At 46.3% G+C, this 24,752-nt stretch overlaps 1 protein-coding gene across 2 annotated transcripts in view; it reads right to left on the reverse strand.

Annotated features, from left to right (window-relative positions):
• The window catches only part of XRCC5 (X-ray repair cross complementing 5), a 558,141-nt gene that overhangs the window by 412,699 nt on the left and 120,690 nt on the right, over positions 1 to 24,752 (reverse strand). For both annotated transcript variants that reach the window (XM_086954491.1, XM_086954493.1), the window contains exons 9-11: positions 15,649 to 15,761; positions 14,816 to 14,878; positions 3,269 to 3,406 (exon numbers count right to left, since the gene is read on the reverse strand). In XM_086954491.1, the coding sequence (XP_086810617.1) occupies positions 3,269 to 3,406; positions 14,816 to 14,878; positions 15,649 to 15,761 (314 nt within the window). The remainder of the gene's footprint in view (positions 1 to 3,268; positions 3,407 to 14,815; positions 14,879 to 15,648; positions 15,762 to 24,752) is intronic.

Consider the following 24,752-nt stretch of genomic DNA (forward strand, 5'->3'; position numbering starts at 1 on the left):
CTTCTTCAACAGAACAAGTAATAGACAATTCTTCTCTGCAAATTGCACAACCAACTCGGTGTGAAACTCAAGTTATGGATGTATGTATGAATATACGCATATGGTATTTCGATAACACAACCATAGACAAAAGGCCGTAAAGCGCGGCACACTGTCAAAGATAAACAAAGTCAAGCAGTGGCAGGAAAGGTAGCGGAGTTGTGGATGAATAATACATTGTGATGTAGTGTTCTTCAAAGATGTGAGTCTTCAACTCTTTCCTAAATTGATGCACCTTTGCGCAGCCCTGAAGAATACAGCAATGTTGTTCCACATCTAGTACGACCAAGAACTGGCCTTGTCTGCTCCAAGAGGATCTTGTTTCACCAACTTACGCCAAGACCTCCAACGTTGAAATCCACCCTACTCCGAGCTCTCAGTTTCTTCTGTAAAACTGTCCTCACATGCTTCTCCAGCTCCTCTTTACACCTAACTGCCTCACTGATCTCCGTATCTCAGAAAACAGGACTCACGCTCACACAACACTTAGCTGGGTAAGTGGGTCTCAGCAATAATGTTTAAAAGTTCTTACAGACAACAACACAGCAGACATGAACCACACTTCACCATGTGCACACTCACACATCCTGCTAGCCTTCCAGTTCTCCATCAAATACACCACACTGTAGAAAGGGCTAGAATTTGCCATAATTCTCAACACTACACCACTACACGTATTACATATACCTCTTCCTTGTCACTGGCTTCCACTATGATTCTGTCCCACATTCAACACAGTCACAGGCCTGTTTGCCTGAGTACTTCACATACATTGGTATGATGCCACTTTTCCTTCCACATTTTGAGAACTTCTTGACACTGAGTACTACACATGTGGAACTTACTTCTAAACCTATAACTTCCACCAGTCTGCCCCTATCCACACCTCTTCCTTGTCACTTGGTGTTGCTCTATTTCATATACTGCAGCTATACCCAGTGTCTCTCCTCACACACAATCCCTTGTACCTGTGAACACCTTCATAGATCTATGTTCATTTTTTTGGGCAGTAAATATTCTAAAAAATGTGCACCCATTTATCAATTCTAAAGGGCATATCACTTTTATAAATTTAATAGTTCAATCGAAACTAGACTAGCGGAAGCCATTTCTCTGAAATGTTGTCAAACCTCCCATTTATTTGAAAAGTCTAACTTAAGTGTAAAATACTGAAGCCAGATGCATTACTAACCAACACAGGGGAGAACATGTTACTCCTACTTGTAGGTTTCTGCACTGGCTACCAGCTAAGCAACATAGGCAGCCACATTTAGATGGCATATCACAGACATGTGTCTCCTGTCAGATAACAATCACTACTGCAAGCTGTGAGAACATAAAGTGCCCCTTATAGTGATAGAGCGTTCTCAGTGTTATGTTATGTTATGTTATGTTAATTGTTTTTATACCGCGCACAGATGCCCCAGCAAAGGGGCGTCCTGGCGCAATAAGAGGGTGAACACAACACAGCATTAAAAAGAGACTCAATCATGAATTTTAAACGAAGAGAAAAGTTTTAATGGCCCGTCTGAACTGGAGATGATCATCCAGTGCTCGAATCTCAGCGGGAAGGGAGTTCCACAACTTCGCGGCCACTACTCGAAAGGAGCGACTGCCAATTCTACTCAGCCTGAAGCATGGGACCACCGACAAATTCTGACCCATCGATCTCAAGGAACGCGCGGGAACATAAGGGGTCAGAAGGTTCGCCAGGATTTGGGGAGCCCTACCTTTTAAGATTTTAAAAGCCAGGCAGAGCACCTTAAATTTGATCCTCTGGCCAACAGGCAGCCAGTGGAGCGATTGCAGTGTACTGGAGACCGAACACCGCCCAGGCAGACCCACCACCACTCTGGCTGCGGCATTTTGCACACGCTGCAGCCGTGTGAGTTGAGCCTGGTTAATTCCGGCTAGCAGTGCGCTAGCATAATCTAGCCTAGATAGTACTGAGGCCTGAACCACTAGCTGTCTGGTGGGGGCATCGAAAAATTTGAGTATTGGACGGAGGCCCCTAATAATGCCGTAGCAAGAGGCTGCCACTCTCTTAGTATGGCTGATGAAGCTAAGTGTCGGGTCCAACTAGACCCCAAGATTTTTTATCTCCATTGCAGGAGAAGGGGTCACTCCCAATTCCGAGGGCCACCAGTTGTCACAGTGGCAACAGTAAAACAACGTACTCCCTTCCCACTTGTTTATGCAGTAGAACTTGCGTAAATACAGAAAGCTTTGACAAATTATGATTTTTAATAGGTAGTCTTCCCACTGATTCATGCTTTATTAGTTTTGAATCCTTTTAGTTGTTGTTGGTTAGCTCAGACTCTACAGTATCTTCCAAATGCTGTGCATTAACAGATGAACATACACACATACAAAATGCCACGCTATTTCTAAAGCTTGCTTTACAATAGTATCTTCTGTGGATAGGCATTTCTCCAAAAAACATCTTGTTATTGGGTTTTTATATTAACTGGTCCCTGATCACTTGCTGAAAATCTCACTAAACACATGCCAATTCATTGCCCATTGAGCTACATATACTACCCCACTGGATCGCCTGGTATCGATATCATTTGAAAAACCCAAAAAGTATGCTGTTTTAATATAACATTTTTCTTAGGAATGAATCTCTTCAAAGATTTTAACTACACTGGGATATTGGTGAATCTCAACATCTTCACCTGCCTCCTCTCCCTATGTGACAAATGTTCACCTACTCTGCTCTCAGACCTACACTGTCTTTTAGGTTAGAGGACTGCCCTTATTCTTAACCTGCAACTTTACTGAAATAAAGAACAAACTCCTGTGGTAGCTTATAAACAACCACTTGTCACCACCTGAAAAAAGTCTATCTTTTATCAGGCATTTCTTTAAGTAAGAAACATTCTACAGGTTCTCCAGAAGACAAGAAGCAGCAGCCAAACATAGGCTACCCTTCACCTAATTTTTCCAACAGAAGTCCTAAAAAAAATGCTGAACCTCAGACACACATACTTCATAAGACCTAACTAGGACCCACATGTCATGCCCCAGGTACAAGTACCTGCTGGAGGAACCAAGGTCCACTGGAAAGCTGTCAGGGATTACAATTTAAAATGACTAATCTGCACCTCCACCCATAGAAGCAAATCATATCGATTTTGAAAAACAGGAAAAGACCAAGAAATAGTGTGTACATTTTTGCCTTGTAATTCAGTTGCAACCCAAGAATTAAGTTGTGTTCAACTATTACCTCATACTTCTCCTTGATGCACGGAAAGGCTACGCCCACCTGCGGGTTGGACCTCCGGTCATATGCATATCGCACAATTGCCACCATGCTGGTCTGGTCTAGTGCTTGAATCAGTGCAGAGAGAGCCACTGCAGCAGCCTGAAGAAAGAAAATTGAAGAATATTTACATGTGCATGTAGTTATCCAAGGGATCAGACGAGCACCTACAGCTTGACTGTTCACCTACAGCTTGACTGTTCACCTACAGCTTGACTGTCCGCATATTTCCCTTGTGTTGGAGCATCAATGTGAAGCAAAAGCTAGGCCCTTTCTCTTTACTGTAAGTACATGAGAGAAATAGTGATGTGTATGACACTGGTTGGCCATCTGAAGTAATCCATGAAGCTGATGCACTGCTGGTCAACATTTGTAAGCAGCATAAAACAAAGAAAGAGAAACTATGTGCTAAAGCTTTTAGTCCACTTATCACAACTGTTGTGCTGGAGTCCAGCACTAGGTAAATATGGGAACACAACCGTGTGTCCGCCACTAGATGACATCTTAGCCACTTACACTGACCAGTTTATGGAGACCCTAAACAATGGTGCAATTTTGAAAGGAAAACCCTATGGGTGCCTGTTGAATTTTAATTACATGGATTCACCCAGATTCAGAGTTAGTAAGTTGTTGAACACATCAAAATAAAAATAAATACATAAACATCCAAAACAACAAAAGGAGTGGGGTTCATAATGTACTATCACAGAGGTTCCATGGCCTCAGGGAGATTCTTCGGGATGTATGGGTACATTTTGAATTTGTGCATGAAGCAGTGAGCTTCATCTGATCACAGAAACCAGAGGTGGTCTTTCTCCTGCTTGTGCATTTATGTATCTGTTGCAAAGCTTCAGAGAGGCAGGGCTCTGATATCGACAGCAGAGCGAAGGAAGCTCAGCGGGCCTGACGCGAGGGCACCTAGGTGCAGCTTTAAGGTGCTTGGGTTTCAGGCGTATGGGATAGTTCTCAAAGTTTTTCACATGGTGCAGAATCTGAGATAGGGATAAGTTTCAGTAGATGAGCTCACGCTCAAATGCATTTCTGAACACGTTGAGAGTATGTTGGTTGTCATGAGAGCATCAGCTTAGATTCAGAACCCACTAAAATGAAGAAACAAGGGTTACTTGAATACATGCGAACCAAATATGTTTGCACCATGACCAAAATGAAGAAAATTGAACTTGGTACATAACAGCTATATATCCACAATAAGGAAGGGAACACACTTCTTTTCAGTGGGAACACTGCTTGCTTTTTTTCCCAAAGATTATTTTAAACTGTATTACGCATATTAAATGGTCTGTGAAGCAAAAGATGACTTACTGCAGATGTTTCATCATCTGTTTTTTGCCACGTGCAAAACGTCTATGTAATATGCAATGTAGCAAATTCTGGTGACTCTGCCCCTTACCAAACAAAGAGCAAAAATGGTTGAAAAAAAATCTACTGTCATTTTGCTCCAGTATCAAGTTTTTGTAATGTGGCCTGGAGCTTTAGAACCCATCCCCAAACTTGGGGGTAGTCATGGAGTGACTAGGGCGATATGTTCTGGTCACTCCAAGCCAGGGATAAGGGGAGTCACTTTGCGCGGTCCTTGTTGATCATTTAAAAGGCGACCATAACAAACGCAAAGACCAAGGGGATCTGGTGCAGCGCAAAGACGAAGCTCTCACGTACGGTGCAAAAAGAGTAGGTAGGATATTGGACTACATATTTATGCCTTTAGAATCGCTACCTCTAATTTGGGGGCACTGAGCCAGAGACCGTTACACTGCATCCTTTGGTGGACTTGAAAGAGGCAACAAATAACCTCCCATCACGTCTCGGAGTGCGAAATTCCTATATTTATATGCATATCACCAGAGAGCATGATAGAAGGTGCCATGGCTGCCAGAATGTGTGGTTGGTATTCAGTAGGCGCTGGCATGATCAGCTCAAGGCAGATCCTATGTGACAACTTCTAACTTGGTTTCTAGATTCCATGAGTTCTAATCTCGAGGGCCTTCTCCCTTACTGCAGACCAGATGGTGCTTACAGTGTTATTGCTATTTCAGACCTGGCACATGCTTCAGCTGGCTGCTTATGGCAACATTTTAGGTACTCAGTATTAATCCATGTATTTATTGATTTTTTATGATACTTTCATGAAAACCCTGTACGAAGTCAGATCATCAATATTTATCATATATATTAAAAAATGACACATTATAAAATAGTGTTTATAGAGGATGTGCAAAATTATTCGTACCATACTTCCAGTTTTTCCTTGTGGTCTATTGTGGGTTTTTTTGTGGGTTTTTTGTTTAAGAATTTGGTCTCTCTCTCATTTTCCTGATGTTTCACACTGCCCTAGCAGGTTGATCCTGTGAACTTGCATAATGTAATGTTGTTATTTTATACTGTCTGGTAGATCTGCAACCTAGTCTATATTGGTAGCAGCTAGGTCCTTGTCCTTGCTCTAGTTGACTTTCTTGTTTGCGTTTTAAGATTAATCATTTTATTTTTTATTAATTTACCTAGAAATGTTAATTTGGTTTATAAAAATAATTTCATACATAGAAAATTAATTGTTGTCACTGTTTTACAGACAAAACCAAATATGTATAAAAAAATATTGCAATGCAAATATGCTTTTATTTATTTATTTATTTATTAGTTTTCTAAAGCGCGACAGCTACCCAGCAAAGGGTTTCCCGGCGCTGAGGGACACTACATTTCAGAGCAGGATGTTCAACTCTGAGAGGGAGGCTGGAACAATTTACTGGTTGAAAAGCCACGTTTTGGTTGCTTTGCGAAAGTGGTCATGGCGAGTTTCCAGACGTAAGTTCAGTGGGAGAGTGTTCCATAGCTTGGGGCCCAGCTGTGAGAAAGACCTTCCTCCGATCGTAGCTATGCGCACTTTCGGTACGCAAAAGAGGCCTTGAGATGCCGACCTAAGACAGCGAGCCGGCATATAAGTCTGCACAAGGGATTGTAGATATCTGGGGGCATTACCCCATTTGATTTTGTGCATAAGGTACAGAGTCTTAAATTTCACGCGGTTTTCGATTTTTAACCAGTGGAGCGCCTTGATGTGTCCAGATATTGATATACCAAATTCATTTAGCAGTAGAAAATTCCATCAACCATTTGCTCAACCTTAATTTTTTCAAAAACGGTTACCTTTACACCATACTGTACAACTTAAAATCAGGTAGGTAAAGGAAACAACAGATACTTAGTACTTTCAATTTCAAGAAGACAAACATATTACGGAATATATCAAACAATTCTTCCCTTTCAATGGTATCTGACCGAGGCTGAACAACAAGAAAATTCACTTATCAAATGAGAAAGCATTCGAAACATAAGTACATGGCAGCCTCAGATCTGCAGTCATGTAATTTTGGTGTATGTGGGTCAAGGACTGGATGCTGAGAAGGTCCATTAGGTCACTTTCTTGCTGCCATAGGAAAGGGGCACTCCTCTCAGTAGCCAAGTAGCCATGCTTCACACAATAACATCAGGTGAAAGATGGAAAGTGTTTCTTTAAGTGGGTCTCAGTTTAGAGAAAACCCCACAAAGGGGAATACGTCATTGGCAATATTGCACCTCTTAATTGAAGACGTAAATTAGTATTGAAAAAGTCAGCAAGACACAAAACGTTACCTGGCATTAAGGAGGAGAAAAGAGTAAAACAAGAATCTCAATTGGAGAATTTTAAAAGATCTAACTGATAAAAGCAAAAATCTGGGACAAAAATTAAAAACGAATAGGCAAAGAATGTGAAATAAATATGGGAATTATTGCATTGTGACATCTTCATTTTTTGATTGCCTCCCTTATACAACAAACCGGAAACAACATCACAGGAAAAGACACTACTTCACCTTGGATTGGGAAACTTCAACACCATCTTATGTACAGACCGCAATCTTACGCAGGGCTGTGCATATGGATTCTCCACCCCTTTTTACAGAAATGTATGGCATTCAGTTGTTAACTGAAAAAGCTCAAGTGGGACGTGCTGTGCTTCACACCGAATGCATACTTTGGCGGCCACCCTTTTTGGCTGCTGCTCCAGACAGCTCATATGGCTGAGATACCCGCCACCCCCTCTCAACACAATCCCCAAGGATGGGAAACGGAAACAGTTCTGAAGTCTTTGGAAGACGGGAGGGAGTAACCCCCCCGGCCGTATTTATTAAAATATGAAACAAAATTAAAACATTAAATAAACAGTTTCATATTATGTACAATTTCATTACCACATTGCGATGTTTGGCTAACCTTAACAGATTCTCTAATACAAAGGTTCTCCTAGCCGAACTAACATCCTACAAAACATTTACTTGAAATTTTGAAATTGTACATCCTAACGTTTAAGGGCCAACGGCAAGGTCGTAACCGGTGTCAAGATCCCTAACCCAGAAATATCGCCCTCACTTGTGAGGGGCGGCCCAGAGGCGTACCTCAAGTGCAATTACCAATTTCCCTTGACTTGACGGGGGCCCCAATAAAACTCGACGCCACTTAGAGGTCGTACGAGGACTCGTGTGAGGTATCTAGAAGGTAGCGTAGACCCCCCCCCAAACCCCACACAACTTACCATATCTGCCGTCGCAGACGTCCTGGCCCCGGGAAATTCCCCAGGAGGGGGCTGTAACCCCTCCTACCCAGGAAGGGGCCTTGACCGCCTTTCCTCTTCTTTCGGCGACCCATCCTTAGAAGGGACCGCCTCCCCGTTGAGGGGCCAATGGCCACCTCCCCCGAGCGCTCCCATCCGTGCTGGGTGACGCCCACTCATAGGGATCTTCCAATTAGTGCTCACCGATCATGACCTTACCGCCCGACCAACATAAATACGACAATGCTAACTAAATGACTAAACTAAAAAGACAGTAGCAACTACACTTTTATTAAAAGCATGCTTACCAATGAACACTAAAGCAGAATTTCTTTATTTGCGAAACGTAACACAAATCGACATTCTTTATTACATACTCAAAATCATCACGATAATACCACAACCTGTAAACGAAAATCAGAGTTATCCATCAACTTTATTCAAAACCACTTGCTGTCATCAGGGGCTGGTGGGTGGGTCAAAATTGGCTCTTCGTTCCGTCTCGAGCTCACGTGCAGCGAGGAGGTGCAGCTTCAGAGCACAGGAACAAGAGGATGCCTTCTGATCTTGCTTCTCCTTTTATCTGTCTTCAGGGCGGGCGTAAACCCGCCCCTGCCTGCCCCTAGGGCGTGGCCAGCCGCGTCAGTGTCTAGGCCAACCCACTCTAGGGCGGGAAAAGGCGCGCCCCGGCTATGCCGCTTCGGGCATACCAGCCGAGACTCGCCTCCCGCCCAAGATGGCTTCCCGGGGGGATCGTGGTACTCCGCCATACGTTCGGGGGGACCGAGTGGTCGCCCCTTTCCATATGGCTGAGAAACCCGCCACCCCCTCTCAACACAATCCCCAAGGATGGGAAACGGAAACAGTTCTGAAGTCTTTGGAAGACGGGAGGGAGTAACCCCCCCGGCCGTATTTATTAAAATATGAAACAAAATTAAAACATTAAATAAACAGTTTCATATTATGTACAATTTCATTACCACATTGCGATGTTTGGCTAACCTTAACAGATTCTCTAATACAAAGGTTCTCCTAGCCGAACTAACATCCTACAAAACATTTACTTGAAATTTTGAAATTGTACATCCTAACGTTTAAGGGCCAACGGCAAGGTCGTAACCGGTGTCAAGATCCCTAACCCAGAAATATCGCCCTCACTTGTGAGGGGCGGCCCAGAGGCGTACCTCAAGTGCAATTACCAATTTCCCTTGACTTGACGGGGGCCCCAATAAAACTCGACGCCACTTAGAGGTCGTACGAGGACTCGTGTGAGGTATCTAGAAGGTAGCGTAGACCCCCCCAAACCCCACACAACTTACCATATCTGCCGTCGCAGACGTCCTGGCCCCGGGAAATTCCCCAGGAGGGGGCTGTAACCCCTCCTACCCAGGAAGGGGCCTTGACCGCCTTTCCTCTTCTTTCGGCGACCCATCCTTAGAAGGGACCGCCTCCCCGTTGAGGGGCCAATGGCCACCTCCCCCGAGCGCTCCCATCCGTGCTGGGTGACGCCCACTCATAGGGATCTTCCAATTAGTGCTCACCGATCATGACCTTACCGCCACAGGCCGGATAGTTGACCGGCTATCCGGACCCCCCACAACACTCCTACCTAAAGGTCATGGTGTAACGTTTTTAGCCATGCTAAGAAGTCTCCTATCAGTAACTCATTCCCCACCCGAGACAAATGCACTCCATCCCCCAAATACATACTGTCATCATTAATACACCCATGTGAAATAGAATGCAGTGTCTTGGAACGGAACAACCTACTCACTTTGTTATTAAGCTTTCTAACAGAATGATTTAAAGCAGGTACCGAAATAGCCCCCCGCCACACCTTTCGTGGGATCATATGGGACCACGCAATTGTGCACCCTGGAACTCTCCTCGCTAACCAACTCACAGTGGAAAGCATCGCCTCAAGAAGAAGTCGTCTACCAGTGGTGACCAAATCATTACCCCCAAGATGTACTATGACTACAGACGGCGGTGACCTCGTCCGCCCTAGCAAACCCTCAAAATATGATTGAAACTGGTCAATACAGAGACCGCCTCTTCCGTAGAAGGACACACTGTACCCGTATTCCCCAGCTACGTGAATCATGTCACCTGCCTTGAATACGTCTGCGGCACGTCTCACGTATGAGTGGCCCACGACCCACACCTCCTTTTTCACAGCCGGTGATGTCTGACCGCTGGCCCGGTGTTGGGTCGACTGCAAAGTCCGCCCCGCCTCGTAGGCTTGCGCAACTGAAAAACCAAACAAAAACAAAAAGCGTGAGTACATTGCTACAGCTTCACAACATGTGCAACCGCACATACCTTTTATAACAATTGGAGGACCAACGCCCCACCCGTTTAACTTGTTCCACATTCAGACCCCTGGCTGTAGCTTCTGTAGCAGCCCCTATCCGAAAGGAATGGGTCCCAAACTCGCCCGGGTTCAAGCCCGCGGCGGCAATCGACATCGCAAGCACCCGCTGAAACTGAAACTTTGTCAGTGGGGTGGCGTCAGCGTGTCTCAACAAGGTCCCCCCCCATGATGCCACCCTTCGTGCTAAATAATCTTCTAAACACTTTACCGGGCACATGGAGGACCCGGGAATCCTGCGTATGATTATGCAGTCACCCATCCCACTTTGATCGGTCTTGGACCTGACAAATGAGACCGTCATTGTCTCCCCTCTGATCTGGACGTGCTCCTGGCACAATCCTCCTGTCACATCCTGCTTGTTCCTCGCCACTAGTTCGCTTACCCGCATAGCCCCATGGAATGCCAGCGTAAAAGCGGCTCGGAATAACACTGTCTCAAACTGAGATGAACACGTAGCAGGGAGTCTGGATAACAACTGGGCCAGCCTATCCAAACCTATCGGGCGCCTCTCGTCTACTCTGCGACCCTCAAGGCGTTGCCACCCCCGTAGTGCTTTCTGTACAACGAAAGACGCTGTCGGGTCTTGGATCCCATGAGCCCTGGCAACAAAGGAAATGGCAGCCCGATGCCTCTGAGCCGTGGCCACCGATTTCCCGACCTGATGTAAGGACATCAGAAAATTCACCACCCACTCCTCCTGGCCCCAAAGCTCCTCTCTATCAGTCCCCAAAAAGGCCAATAGGACCGGAACGCCCCTTCATATGCCTTCCTCGTCCTGGGTGCTAAACTCTCTCCCACGAGGTTACGAAGTTCGGGGCACCGAGCGACCAGAGAGCTTCGGGAAAGGGTGCCGGCTCCGGGTCCGCTGTGGGAAGGAAACCCCAGAAAGCCTGCATACGAAAACGAGACAGTGCATCAGCCGCCTGGTTCATTACCCCTGGGACATGTCTTGCCCTGAATAGCACATTCAATTGCATACACAGTAAAACAATTTCCTTGAGCAGTCTCAAAATCCATTTGCATCGTGCTGCCTGACTATTGATACACTCGACCACGGTCATATTGTCAGACCAAAATACCACAGAGTGATCTTTGAACCCTTCGGGCCAAGTTCTCAGGGCCACGAAAATGGGGAAAAGCTCCAGGAAAGCAATGTTACTTGTCAGTCCACTGTCATGCCACCATGTCGGCCACTTTTGTGCAGACCATCTCGTGCCGAAGATGGCACCGAAACCTATGCTCCCTGCCGAATCTGTCCACAGCCCCAGCTCCTCAGAGGACACGGCCGGTTTGTTCCAGACGACTCGACCATTGAAATCCGCCAGAAATGCTAACCAAATGCGCATGTCCTGGCGGACCTCTGCCGAGAGCCTTGTGCGATGATGGCACTCCCTCAGGCCGACCATGGCTTGAGCAATCGAACGGGAAAAGGGGCGGGCCATTGGTATAACCCTCAGGGCAAAATTCAGCTGGCCAACTAACTGCTGTAATTGATGCAGCTTAGCCTTAGGTCCACTTAAACACATTTGCAGGGATGTCCTGAACTTTGACACTTTGTCAGCTGGTAAACGAAAACAACCTTCTGCGGAGTCTAACTCGATCCCCAGAAACTCGAGGCAAGTGGAAGGCCCCACAGTCTTACCTGGTGCCAATGGCACGCCAAACTGATTCATCAAGACACAAAACTGCGCCAAAGCCTGCCCACATTCCGGATCCCCGGCTGCCCCCAGGAGCAAAAAATCATCAAGGTAATGCATCATATTTTGGAAACCCGTCTTCCTTGTGAAGACCCATTGTAGAAAACTACTGAATTTTTCGAAATAGGCACAAGATATAGAGCACCCCATCGGCATACACCTATCCATGTAATAATGACCCTGAAACATGAAACCTAAGAGACGCTGATCGTCTGGATGTACCGGGAGCAACCGGAACGCTGACTCGATATCAGATTTTGCCATCAGCGCCCCGGGCCCCAGGCGATTCAAAATGGCTACGGCCTCATCGAAGGATGCGTACCGCACCGAACACACTTCCGGGTCTATCGCTTCGTTTACGGAAAGACCACGTGGGGCTGATAAATTATGTATCAGCCGAAACTCACCCGGGTCCTTCTTTGGGACCACACCTAAAGGGGAACAAACAAAATTAGGAACCGGTGGTACACTAAACGGACCGGCGACTCGACCTCGAGTAACCTCCTTCCTGATCTTATCCTGTACCACAGTCGTATGCTGAAAGACCGATAGCTGATTTTTACATTTCGTTGCACCTTGAAAGTCCCCCACTGGGATGCGGAAACCATAAGAAAACCCGTTCCGCAACACCCCAGCAGAAGTACGATCCGGGTATTCACTGAGCCAAGGAATCATTGCCAAGGTATCAATCGGGGTAGGTAAAGGCGCCCCTCGGACTATGTTAGACCTGTTTGGCGCCTCCTCTACCCCCGTTATCACCCGTTTTGGCTCTGCACGTGGACTCAGGATGGGATGATTGCCCACACCCACTACATTCGTGTCTAAATTTGCACGATCCCTGGGGCCTAGTACATTTACCCCTGTTGAAGTTCCAACAAACCCCCCTTTTTCCTGTGTTGCCGGCAGGCTTCGAGTAATTGTCGGTACCCGCACCTGACCGAAAGGGCGTCCCCGCATACTGGCGGGAAGATTCGCCAACGATACTCCCTACTAATGGCAATTTTAACATACCAGTCTCCTTCATTTTGGACCATGACACAGAATCATAACAATCCCATGTTAAGTTTTTATCATGTTCTTTAGCTTTTCTAAACAGGTTATCATAGCAGAACCAATGATTACCCTCGTGTGATACCGAGTACCCCATGATTCGTGACTGATAAATCGGCAATTCGGGTAACAGATCGGGCCTTCGCTCCCCAAGATCGATGTAAAAACCCCCCACGCTTGGCCCCAATTGCCAATGTTTTCATTTACCTTAAAGGCGGCCATTTTTGCGCGCCAAACACTCGGATGCATGAGCTCCTTCTGGCCCTTAACATGCTCCATCTCATAGTGATCAGTAAGCAACGAGAAGATGTTTACGTACTCCCCTGCCCATATCTTCTCCTTAATAGCCAAAGGAACATGCTGACCCAACTTTTCCCTACGAGAGGGTGCTGACTCATCCCTCGCAATCGGCAATGGCCGCTTACCTGCACCGGACGTTGCCTCTGCTACTGAACCCGTCCCCTGTGGCTTCTCTACTGCTGCAGCCGGCGTGGACACCTTCGCTGCTTCCCGTGACTCACGCAGTTGCCTCATTAGCTCCTGCGCGTCGACAGCCGTGGCGCCCTCGCTACCTTTTCCCAACCACGCTGCCAATTGTGCTGCCAGCTCGGGCGGCATATCTTCCCCGGACACGGGGGTGACCACAACGGGAATCTGATTCCCTTCCTCCGGCACGGGAGTTGGTGCCTCGAGCGGGGCACTGGGACCCGGGATGTCTTCTCCCGCTGCTCCCCTCCTGGGCCTCTTGTTTTTCCCTCCCGGGGCTGCTCCCGCCAAAGGACGTTTCGGTCCCCCTTCCTCGTTCTTATCCATTCGCCTCTTTAGTTCGGTCATCTCCTTCATGAGAACGCGCAGCATCTGGTCAGTAGTCATGCGCTTTCCCGCCTTCTTCGGCATTCTCCAACAGAGTATCTGAAAGACAAACAAGAACGATTACAACGCTCAAAATTGGCTCTTCGTTCCGTCTCGAGCTCACGTGCAGCGAGGAGGTGCAGCTTCAGAGCACAGGAACAAGAGGATGCCTTCGGATCTTGCTTCTCCTTTTATCTGTCTTCAGGGCGGGCGTAAACCCGCCCCTGCCTGCCCCTAGGGCGTGGCCAGCCGCGTCAGTGTCTAGGCCAACCCACTCTAGGGCGGGAAAAGGCGCGCCCCGGCTACGCCGCTTCGGGCATACCAGCCGAGACTCGCCTCCCGCCCAAGATGGCTTCCTGGGGGGATCGTGGTACTCCGCCATACGTTCGGGGGGACCGAGTGGTCGCCCCTTTCCATTAAACAGCTCTCCAGATGACAGCCAATGGGCGGCACGGATGCTCCGCAATGTGTTGAACACAGAATCATGGAAGATTATGTCTGGGTGACATGGAATTTTCCTTACCTTTTTGAACACACATGGTCTTTAGTAAGTTCTTGACACTGCTCTCAGCAGAGATGTAAGGAAATTATACTAGAGTAATGCTAGATTAGCAGTATAGTTTAAATCTTTCCAATGGTCTTGCTCATTTTTCTTGATTAATCTAGTTATTGCTTATAATCAGTTCTTAAATGTTCTCGCCTTAGAAATGACTATACCCTTCTTTCTCCATGTTGACTGGTTACTTTTCTAGCGCTCATTTGCACCGAAACAGGAAACCTAATTCTGAAGTGGGGAAAGTCAGCGACCCTCAAAAGACAGTACTACAGAGAAAGTGGGCACATTTTGATTCCACCCAGCTCAATCAGGTCTCCGCCAGATCTATGGATTCAATACATTTTACATAAAGTGAATAATAAACTGTGCATCTAACCTCATCATCTTTGGGTGCAAAGACCTTCAGCACCTGGTTGCCCATGAACTGATGCGTCTTTATCTGAAAAAAATAACACTATTTTAGGAAAACGTGGTATTGAATATAGAGAACCTCAAAGTATCTACCATGTACTGCAAAAGTGAAAGAGTTGAAGCTTCAATTTTCCAAATACTTTTCCATCAAATGTTGAACTAAATGGCTTCACATACTTCGCTAAAACAAGAATCTCAAACAATGCACCTAAATATCAAATTCTTTTACCTTATCTTTCGCATGCGGTTACAGATTTGATAATTTAGGTTATAAAACCAAAGGGTGCAAGATATTATGAGCTGGCCTGGCGGTAACATTGCAGTCCACCATTTATCAGCATTTGCAATGGATCTATGATCATTTGCTGCTCTGTCATTCCTAGTAAACTTAGAATGAGCTGTACACTGTTCACTCTGAACACACACCTTATTGCCCTATTTTAACAATACTAGAACCCTGTCTTTTAGTTATAATTAACCCTTTCTATCACCCTTTTCACTTACACATATGTATCTTCATTTCGCTTTCCTTTTAAATCTGTTTCACTTCGCTACATGGGCGTCACGTTTTTTCCGTTCAGCGTAAACTGAAGTAACTATTGCTCTTTGTTAGAATTACAGAAAAAGAACTGTTCTGCAAGAATTTGAAGTTAAAGTCTTCATCCACAGTTCAGGAATATCACAGTCAACCAAGCATATGCCCCACATGCTGAGACAATTCAAGCTCCACACTCATTCTTATCTGGACCTCTGGGGAAACTACCAACCAAAAGGAACACAGTTATATGAAGCACTTACATTTTGGGACTTTGTGAATCCTAAAACAGAAAAACACTTTCCATCAATTTTGTACTTCATTTGTTCCTGATCAACCTTCGAGAACGGGACTATATCGCTGCCATAGCGAAATCCTACAAAACAAGAGGAGAGATTTTGTGGGCTCATTTCAAGGATATCGATGTTCCATCATTTTCAAGTAAGGTCAAGCTTTCAAATGTGCATAGCAACATCTCACCACCTCCCACGAGAACCATTCTACACATAAGTACACAGCCAACACTTGTTGACATGCCACAAAACAGCAAAGCAAAATTGTACACATTCAACATTAAAATGTATGCATTTGCTAATTTCCATTTACATAACCATGTTACAGAAACCTAGATTATCTCAGAACTGCAAACTTTGCTTTACTATGGGTATCAGGACTGCTAATCATTTTACACAGGATTTAGTCTAGTGAGACAAATGTTATTCTTATAATAGAGTCTGTTTCAAGGTCACATAGGAGACTTTTGTTTAGCCTGCCGGTTTTCTGGTTTAAAGCAATTTATCTAATGTCGTTCTGTTTTGAACATCTGAATGGATAAATCACATGGAAGGAGAGTGAATTATTTCCTCCACAATTTTGTTTTTTTAGGTTGATGTTGAAATGTAGTCAGAAAACAAATGTTCCCTGCTTAGCCTCATCCGAGCGTCGGCCGCCCCCCGGCCGCCTGACGTCACCGTGGGCTTGTATGGAGGACGGCCAGGGGCCGCCCGAGCCACGCATGCGTGGAATTCCTCAGCACCACGGGGGAATTCCGCAGCAGCAAAGCAGCTAAGGGATTATTAGAATCCATTACAATGGAATCCTAGCCAATATAAACAATTGAAAGAATTTTAGTAAATTTATAGCTCGTTTCAACAAGTGGACAAATATAGATTCAAGCATTAGGAGTTAGAGTTCACCCTCCGCCCACTCGCAGTCTTCTCATCATTAGTCACTTCCAGACTCCTCTGGAGCCCGCAGGTGTCAGAGCTAGACAATGTTGTGCAGGACAGCAGCCAGGAACTGAGCACATGTCCCATTCTGGTGGCTGGAGCTTCTACACTTAGGAGCTGGTAAACATCACCTTTGCCTGAGTCCATTGCTCTTCTCCAGGTAAAAGGATGAGGGGTCACCACTCCATTTTTTTATTTTTTTATATAATGCGGTTTCATATAGCACAAACTTTACCCGAAGGTGTCAGAGCGCTTTACATAAGAACCAGTTGCAAAACATAAGGACTTAGGATGACATGCGTTACATAAAGAATACTGGAGGCTCATGTCTCCGATAGTATCTCCAAATTTGTGGAAGAATCAGAGTATCTTGCACCCAACCAGGCGGGTTTCCGCCCTTGTCACTCAACTGAAGCAGTCATCCTTTCGGTGCAGAATACTTTGAGGCCTAACGCAGATGAGGGGATCCACCAGGCTCTGGTGCTGCTGGACCGCTCGGCTGCGTTCGACACGGTTGACTATACCATCCTGGTCGACCGTGTCGAGCAGGCAGGTCTCAGGGGCCCCGCGCTGAGCTGGATCCGCTCATTCATTACTGGCCGCACTCAATCTGTTAGATTGGGTTCTTTCACAGATCCCACTATACCTACCATCTGGGAAGTACCTCAGGGCTCTTCTTTGTCACCTTTGCTCTTTAATTTATAACTACGCCCCCTTCTGTATTCTCTTAGGAAAGCGAAAGTTACCATCTTCAACTATGCAGATGACTTGCAGCTCATCTTCCCTTTAAACACCAAGGACTCAGTGGTAGAATTCCAAAACACCATGTCTCACATTCTGAGTTGGATGAACTGCAGTCATTTGAAACTTAACCCAGGCAAGACTGAACTGGTCTTGCCTGGACAGAGTGCACTTAGTTGGAACCCTAGCTTTTGGCCATCTAGCATGGGAGCCCCTCCGTCTAAGTCATCTTCAGTTAAGAGCTTAGGAATCTTTATCAGCGAGGATCTCTCCCTGAAAAAACAGGTAGGTGCAGTTGTGTCATCTAGCTTTTTCCAACTGAAGAAAATTAAGAAAATTGCCTGCTTTTTCTCTCCGGCTGCCCTCACACAGATTGTCATTTCCCTGGTCCGGTCTAGATTAGATTTTTCCAACAGCCTCTATCTCGGGCTTCAAGCTGGAGAGTTAAAACGCCTCCAGCTGGTTCAAAACCAGGCAGCCAGACTTATTCTGAATCTATCTAAAAGGCAGTCTGTCAGATCAGGGTTGAAACAGCTACACTGGCTGCCTGTCGAGCAGCGAGTAGCTTTTAAAACCGGGTGCATTCTATTCAAGTCTCTGCACGACTCCGGCCCTCTATTTATTAGAGATTTATTCAAGAGATACAACCCTTCCCGCAATCTTCGGTCCATCCACAAATCCCTTCTGATCGTCCCTTCTTACAAGAGGAAGCGTCTCGGAGGTTGCTGCTTTGACCATCTTGCAGCTGCCTTCTGGAACTCTCTTCCCCTTCAACTAAAACTGAGTGACAATATCCTCAGTTTCAGACACTCCCTGAAAACCTGGCTTTTTTCTCAGGCGTATTGCTGAGCTGCTTCATTGCTACTTTTAACCGGAACGTTGCGTTCCTTTCTACAGCTCCATGAAGCCCCCGGGCGTACGAGCGCTTAACAAATCCATATTAACATTAACATTAACATAAAAGATACAAACAGAAAAAATTGCACAAGATGCAAAGTCACATAAAGAAGAGATACAAACAGAAAGAGAAATTGCAGATGTACAAATAGTAGAGTCACTCAAGGAAGAGATACAGATGGATATACTCTAAGAGTCAAATAGGAATGGTAGAGAGTACAAAGGTCTACTGCATATACTAGTGATTAGAGTTCTCTCTATATACAAAAAAGCAGAGTTCCATTAAGTGGGGTCGGAGGGGGGATGCAGTCACAGCACCAAGTGAGGGTGGGAGGGATACAAGGGTATGGAGAAAAGGCAAATCAGAAAAGGGGAAGAAACATTTGAGGATAGTCAAGGGGGAAACAAGGGAAAAGGGTTAAAGGACGAGGTAATGGACAAGATGGCGGGTCAGGGTCCAGAGAAAAGCGTCCGAGAGCAGCAGCAAAATGGCGGCCAGGACAAAAGAGAAAGTAAAGAAGTCCAGGAGAGTCCATGGCATAGTTTCTTTCATTTGAATGTGGCTGCAGGGCTGCTGCCTTCATCTGGTGTTTTCACGGCCCCACTGCTTTGTTTTGCGGAGGGGTGTGTGCCCCCCGAGGGCCGCTCCGCTCGGGCCCTCTCTACTAGCCCAGAATTGCGGGGGCTGCTGCAGACGTGGGGCGGCTGGGGAGCGGGGCCAGAGCTCACCTTTCTCGGTGGGGGCTGCAGGTCCAGGAGAACCATAAATCCCTGGTGTGGAGAGGAGCCTCCGGCGCTGCTCTGGCCCCCGGGGGCGCGGGGAGCACAGGCTCCGCTTCCAAGCGGGCCGGGGGAGCCACTGTTGTTGGGTGGCGGGTTGGACGCCAGGCTGACGGGACGGAGGCAGTGTGCGCGGTGCATCCATGGAACGCGGGGTGTGACTTTGCTCTTTGTGCTGGGGGAGACTGCGCTTCTCCAGCAGCTCCCCAGCACCTTTGCACATCAAATGTTGTAAGTTCCCTGGTTGATTTGTAAAACTCCACCACCATCAGTGCGATCGGAGCAAGAGAAGAGACGTTTTGGCGGGCAGACAGGCATGGGTCGGTGGTGCCGGCAGCGAGCCCAGTATAGAAGGGGCTCCACCAGCGTTACGCCGTCATTTTGGGAGCTCCGGTCGCGTTATTCCCCATGAAGACACCTAGTTGTGTAGGGCATGCTAGGGTTGACTGAGTGACTTCCCTCAGTAAATCAGGTCCGGGGATTTCAGAATAGTTGCCGTTATTTAGTGAGTGTAAGTAAGGTCCCGGTAAAGTACAGCCGAGCTGAAATGGCAGCCATGATAAGGTCAGGCAGTACGGAGAAGGCAGTTGCAGCGATCTTATGTTTGGCACCTTTCCCTGAGATGCGCCCAATGAGATACACCAGTCAGGCCCCTCAACTACCATGACATGGTGTCCAGAACTTGTAGATCTCTACTCGTGGATTTGTACATGAACCCTAACCACAGCTACATCTTCAGCCAACTCTCCATCTTGGCAACATAGATAGCCACTGACAAGGAAGTCAGCATCTAGTCACAATAGGAGCAGTTGTTGATATAAAAAGTGAATTTATAGACATTACACCTGCATAGTATGTGTAACCTCATAGTGAACGTTTGTAAATCTTTTGCGAGAAGTAATGAGCCCAGCTAAAATTTGATGTGCACACATTACAAGTAGGCAAGTAGATTCAAAATATCTGGTACTGAATTTATATGCATTACTATGCCTGATTGGTCGTAAGAAAAGAAGAAAGAAAACTGCGATGATCCTGAAAGATGCTTCAGCACAGCAGGCAGTGTGATGGCAGCCAAAGTCATTTTGTTTCATGGTCAATGTCCTCGCCCTATTCACAGAGGCAGACTTCTCTCCACGACTGGGCTGCAGCCCTCTCTGCCACAAGATTGGTTATACTAATTGCTTGTTGTCTTCCTGTATCTCAGGAGTAGTTGTGAGGATATGCTCCGCAGGATTTGCAAGAAGAGAAGAAAAGTGCTGAATTCTCATTTCTCCAGGATCTTTTTGTATGATCTTAGCAGTTTTATGATTCCAGTAAGCATCTGTTCTTGGCATGTAGAGCTGTAGATTGCCATGCTTTGCATACTACTGGCATCTACTGTTGGGTCCTGATGTCTGCAAGTTGTTTTTCTTTGAAGAAGTCTTTCCACTCACAAGGTAGGTGACTCCTCCTTTCGGTGATAGCGTGCATGGGCATCGACTCAATTGTTAGATGGTTTTCCTCCCGTACTCCATGTACGATCTGTCTTTCCGTGCACTGTACAGGGCATTGCCCACGGGCACTGCATAAGTGCCCTTATCCTCCGCAGCCTCCCTGTCCATGCACTCTCCCTCCATCCGTCCCTGCGGGCCGCCTTCCTGCAGAGGGCAGCCTTTGGAAAGTTTTGGGAGTTACTGATACCGCTGGAATCCTGGGAGGGGGCGGCTACGTGCTCTGTTTTCGGAGTTCCCTCCCCCCGGCCGGGGTCCTGGTTCGTTGTTTGTTGTGACTTGGATCCGCCAGCAGCTGTCACGGGAGAGGGAGACCCGGAGTGGGGCCGGAGGAGGGGTGTGAACCCGGAACCGGCCGACGTGGGCCAGGATGGAGAATCGCAGAGGTACTGGGAGGGCCGGGGTTACTGAGCTCTGGGTACAGTGAGCACACATCAGCCACAGGGCTCTGGGGTCAACACCACCCCAATGCATTCAATGCTCAGGAGAGCAACTGAGTCAACCTGCAGCACTATTCAAGCAGATTCAGACTAGCATTTTTTGTCTAATGAACTAAGTAGGAAGTTAAGCTGGCATTTTACTGCAGGCATGCACATGCCCTCGATCCAATTCCCGGCCTTCCTTTGTTTGCTTTAATAGGCAAGCACTTTACCACACTTCTCTGAATTATTCCAGTGTTGCTGATTTAATTTACATTTTTATTTATTTTAATTTATTTACTTGCAAAGCACCCAAATCACCCCCAAAGGGGTATCTCAGCTCTACAGAGGTGCTGCAAAAAGGCTCAGGGGTAATAGCCTATCTATGTTTAGCGGTAAGAATAACGAGCTCCAGCTACTACAGGGGCTAGCCACACAGGGAACCAAAACATCATCATGGAACAAACCCTGCCCCCTGGGATTTTACAGCAGCTGGCCTGAGATACATATTTAAATACCTGGCCTTACATTATGCTAGTAGGTTACCACTAGAAACCAATATAGGATGCTCATGAACCAATACAAAAGACAGATCCTTTATTAAAACTTGTGTCAGATCAGAAAGGCATAATGTGTTATAACTGTGTAGTCTCTTATGATGTTATGAAAACCTGCACCTAGAGATGGATTGTGAATATTAGTCAATCAATGTGAACAATAGAGTCTTAGTAAAAATGTAAACAGGCTTATGTTAATAACGAGTTCATTGCCATGTTACTGATTCCACTGTGTATCCATCTTTTAGGAACCCATGCACACTACGACAGAAATTGACTCTTTGTCTTGATAAAGGTGGATAGAAGTTCAACAAACCACCGAAACGCGTCGACGCCCTAGTACAGTGTGATTCGCGGCTCAAACACCGTTGTTGACATAATATCCCAATGTGCATAACACCGGTGTTTTAAAAGAATAACAGAACACACACCCTGTATTGCACAAATTGTATGCCTTACTGTTGTTTCTGTCTGTTTTCAGCAATATTGCTGGTCAATATTGAATGTGGATTGTTATTTTACTGTATACAATAAATTCTGCCAGTTTTTTACTCCTAATTTAGTTGTTATAGTTATTGCTTTTTTCTTATTCATGGTGTTTATGTAAATGACCTTGTTCAAGGGAATTGCTCTTTTATATTGGTTGGTGAACCCCATTTCCCTTGACTTCAGTTAAGGGGTACCTCTCCTATTTTTACCTATTACCGGCTCATCACCAGTGCCTGAATGAGAGTTTTCCGTGGATCAGGGGGAGAAAAAGAAATACCCTGCGTAGAAGACGTCGCACGTGGAAACATGAGCCCACGGTAGCTGTAACTTGCTCCTTCATTGTAAGTTTCGGTTCAAACGTATGCCAAGGTTCTTGACCACTGTCTAAGAGAACGGGGTGGCACCTATGTCACCGCCGGCCACCATTCTGGGAACCAGAGCATAGGTGCATCTCCAAACAGCATGATCTTGGTTTTCCCCGCGTTAAGCTGTAGGAAATTATTCCCCATCTAGGTCACAATTGCAGTCATGCCTTCTGAGAAGGTAATCTGAATATTGTAGGAGTTTCTGTCAATTGACAAAAATAGCTTGGTGTCATCAGCATACGAAATTAGTGCGAAGGCCCGCTTTCTAAGTAATCCAGCTAGCAGAGCAACATAAATGTTGAACAAGGTGGAACAATGGCAGGATCCCTGCGGTACTCCTTTGTTCAGTCCCGTGGTCTGAGATCGGAATGGACCCGGATTGATGGTCTGAGTTCAGTCAGTGAGAAAGCTCGACATCCACTGAAAGGCTTGTCCATGAATTCCAATTTCTTTGAGTCTCCTGTGCAGAATCAGATGAAAGACTGTGTCGAAAGCTGCAGACTTATAGTACTGCTTGCCCGTTGTCAAGGGAGTGCCTTATATAGTTGGTAACAACAATCAATGCTGACTCAGTACAGTACATTGGCCGAGGCCCAGACTGGAATGGGTCAAGGCATCCAGTAGATTCAACATGGTCAGAGAGATGTTTATTAATATGCTTTTATAATATTGTACTCAGGAGAGGTAGAAGAGAAATCGGACGGTAGTTGGACAGGTCCTCCATAGGGACATTGGTTTTCTTTCGGATGGGAATTATTTGTGCAGCCTTCCATTCACGTAGTAGTTGACCCTCTCTCATTGAGAGATTGAGGATTGAGTAAATAGATGGGAATAACCGTTTAGAGAGCAACAAAGACATTTTGGCTGGAATAATGTCCAAAGGGGAACCTGATTTAACTGTGTTCAGCAGTGTGTCCACATCATCAACTGTGAGAGGGAGGGGGGAAGTCTTCCAACGGATACACATTGGTCGAGGATGGGGGACAGCAGGATGCAGTGTCATTCTGGAGGTTTCACAATGTCCATACATGTGGTTTAAGTCTTTCCTACGAGAAGCATAATAGTTCTATTATAAATTCAGTTCCTTTTATAATTGGGTGAGCCAGAGGGCAGCCTCTCTTCTTTGTTGTGCATGTATATTGGCAAACCCCTATGAAGGCTACCCAGAAGGCAACAGTGTTTCAAGGAGTCACTATTTGATTTGAATGTCTTTCACTGGCATCATAGCTAACATTTGTTTTTAAACATATTTTTGAGTTTTATTATGAAAATACATTTCTCAGAAAGAATATGCTTGTAATTACACGACATTCAGATACTAACGAGGAGACTATTTCAATACATTAAATGACTATAACATAAAAACTATCAGCAATGGGACTGGGACAATTGTGAATCAGTAATAAGAAATAAAGGAGAATAAAACCAAGCTATCAATACTGTCAGTAGCGGGGTTATGGCCAACAGACGAAGGAAATGGCCACACACTAACGCAGCTCCAGAGACCCACACCCATATTCCAGCAACATCCGCTACATAATCCGAGCAAAAGGCTTCAAATATACTGAAATCTGTTAGCTAAACATAGTACCCTCAATCCGATACCTTTAAAGAGGGTTGCAGCCCGGAGAGCGTCTCCAACCGGTCCGGGGCATATATTGGCAACAGGGGGAAAATGGTGACTCCCTGAAAGAGGTGTAGACAATGCTGGGCAGCCGCTGTGCTAAGGTGAACATAGCAGAACAAGGCCGTAGTTGACCAGCTTGAGGAGCACAGCCCATCTGCATCCGGCTGCCCAGCAGCTATAAAAGGCCAGATGACAGAAACGGGGCGAGCAGCCTGACGGGGAGGAAATCGGGCAAAGCGGATACATCCTGCAGTGGGGCACGGTGATACGACCTGGGAGAGAAGTGGCACTGCATCGTTGGAGGGCTTGAGTGACCCGGAAAGCATGAGCCACTGGGCCAGGTTAAGGCGCCGGCCTAAAGTATGCGGTGTGGTTATCCGCATGTCACTACGTACAGAGATTGTCGCAGAGAATTGGTCGCCCCCGCAAGACAACAGACGAGAAAAGAGGTGAGAGACGGTGCTCAGCCTAGAGAGCCCCGGAAAACGAGGTGGGCAGCTACTGCTACCGCACCAATCAAGACTCAGAGTGAGGGGAGGGAAGACTCCTGGCAGACCCTACCTGAGCATGGGGAGACCAATCACAGACAGAAAAGCCCCAGAGTGGGAAAGAGTATGTATCAGGGGCCTTCTGGCCACAGCGGCGTAAGGCAGTAACCCGGCCATAACGAGTGGCAAGGATATTTATTAAGAGCGAGCCCAGATTCCCTTAATGCGGCAAAGCACCTGGGAAGGGCCTACCTCAAAAGGGGGAAGCCGACGCAGCAAAGAAAG

Source organism: Lissotriton vulgaris, chromosome 2_1 (assembly GCF_964263255.1).
Source record: "Lissotriton vulgaris chromosome 2_1, aLisVul1.2, whole genome shotgun sequence".
Taxonomy (NCBI): Eukaryota; Metazoa; Chordata; class Amphibia; order Caudata; family Salamandridae; genus Lissotriton; species Lissotriton vulgaris.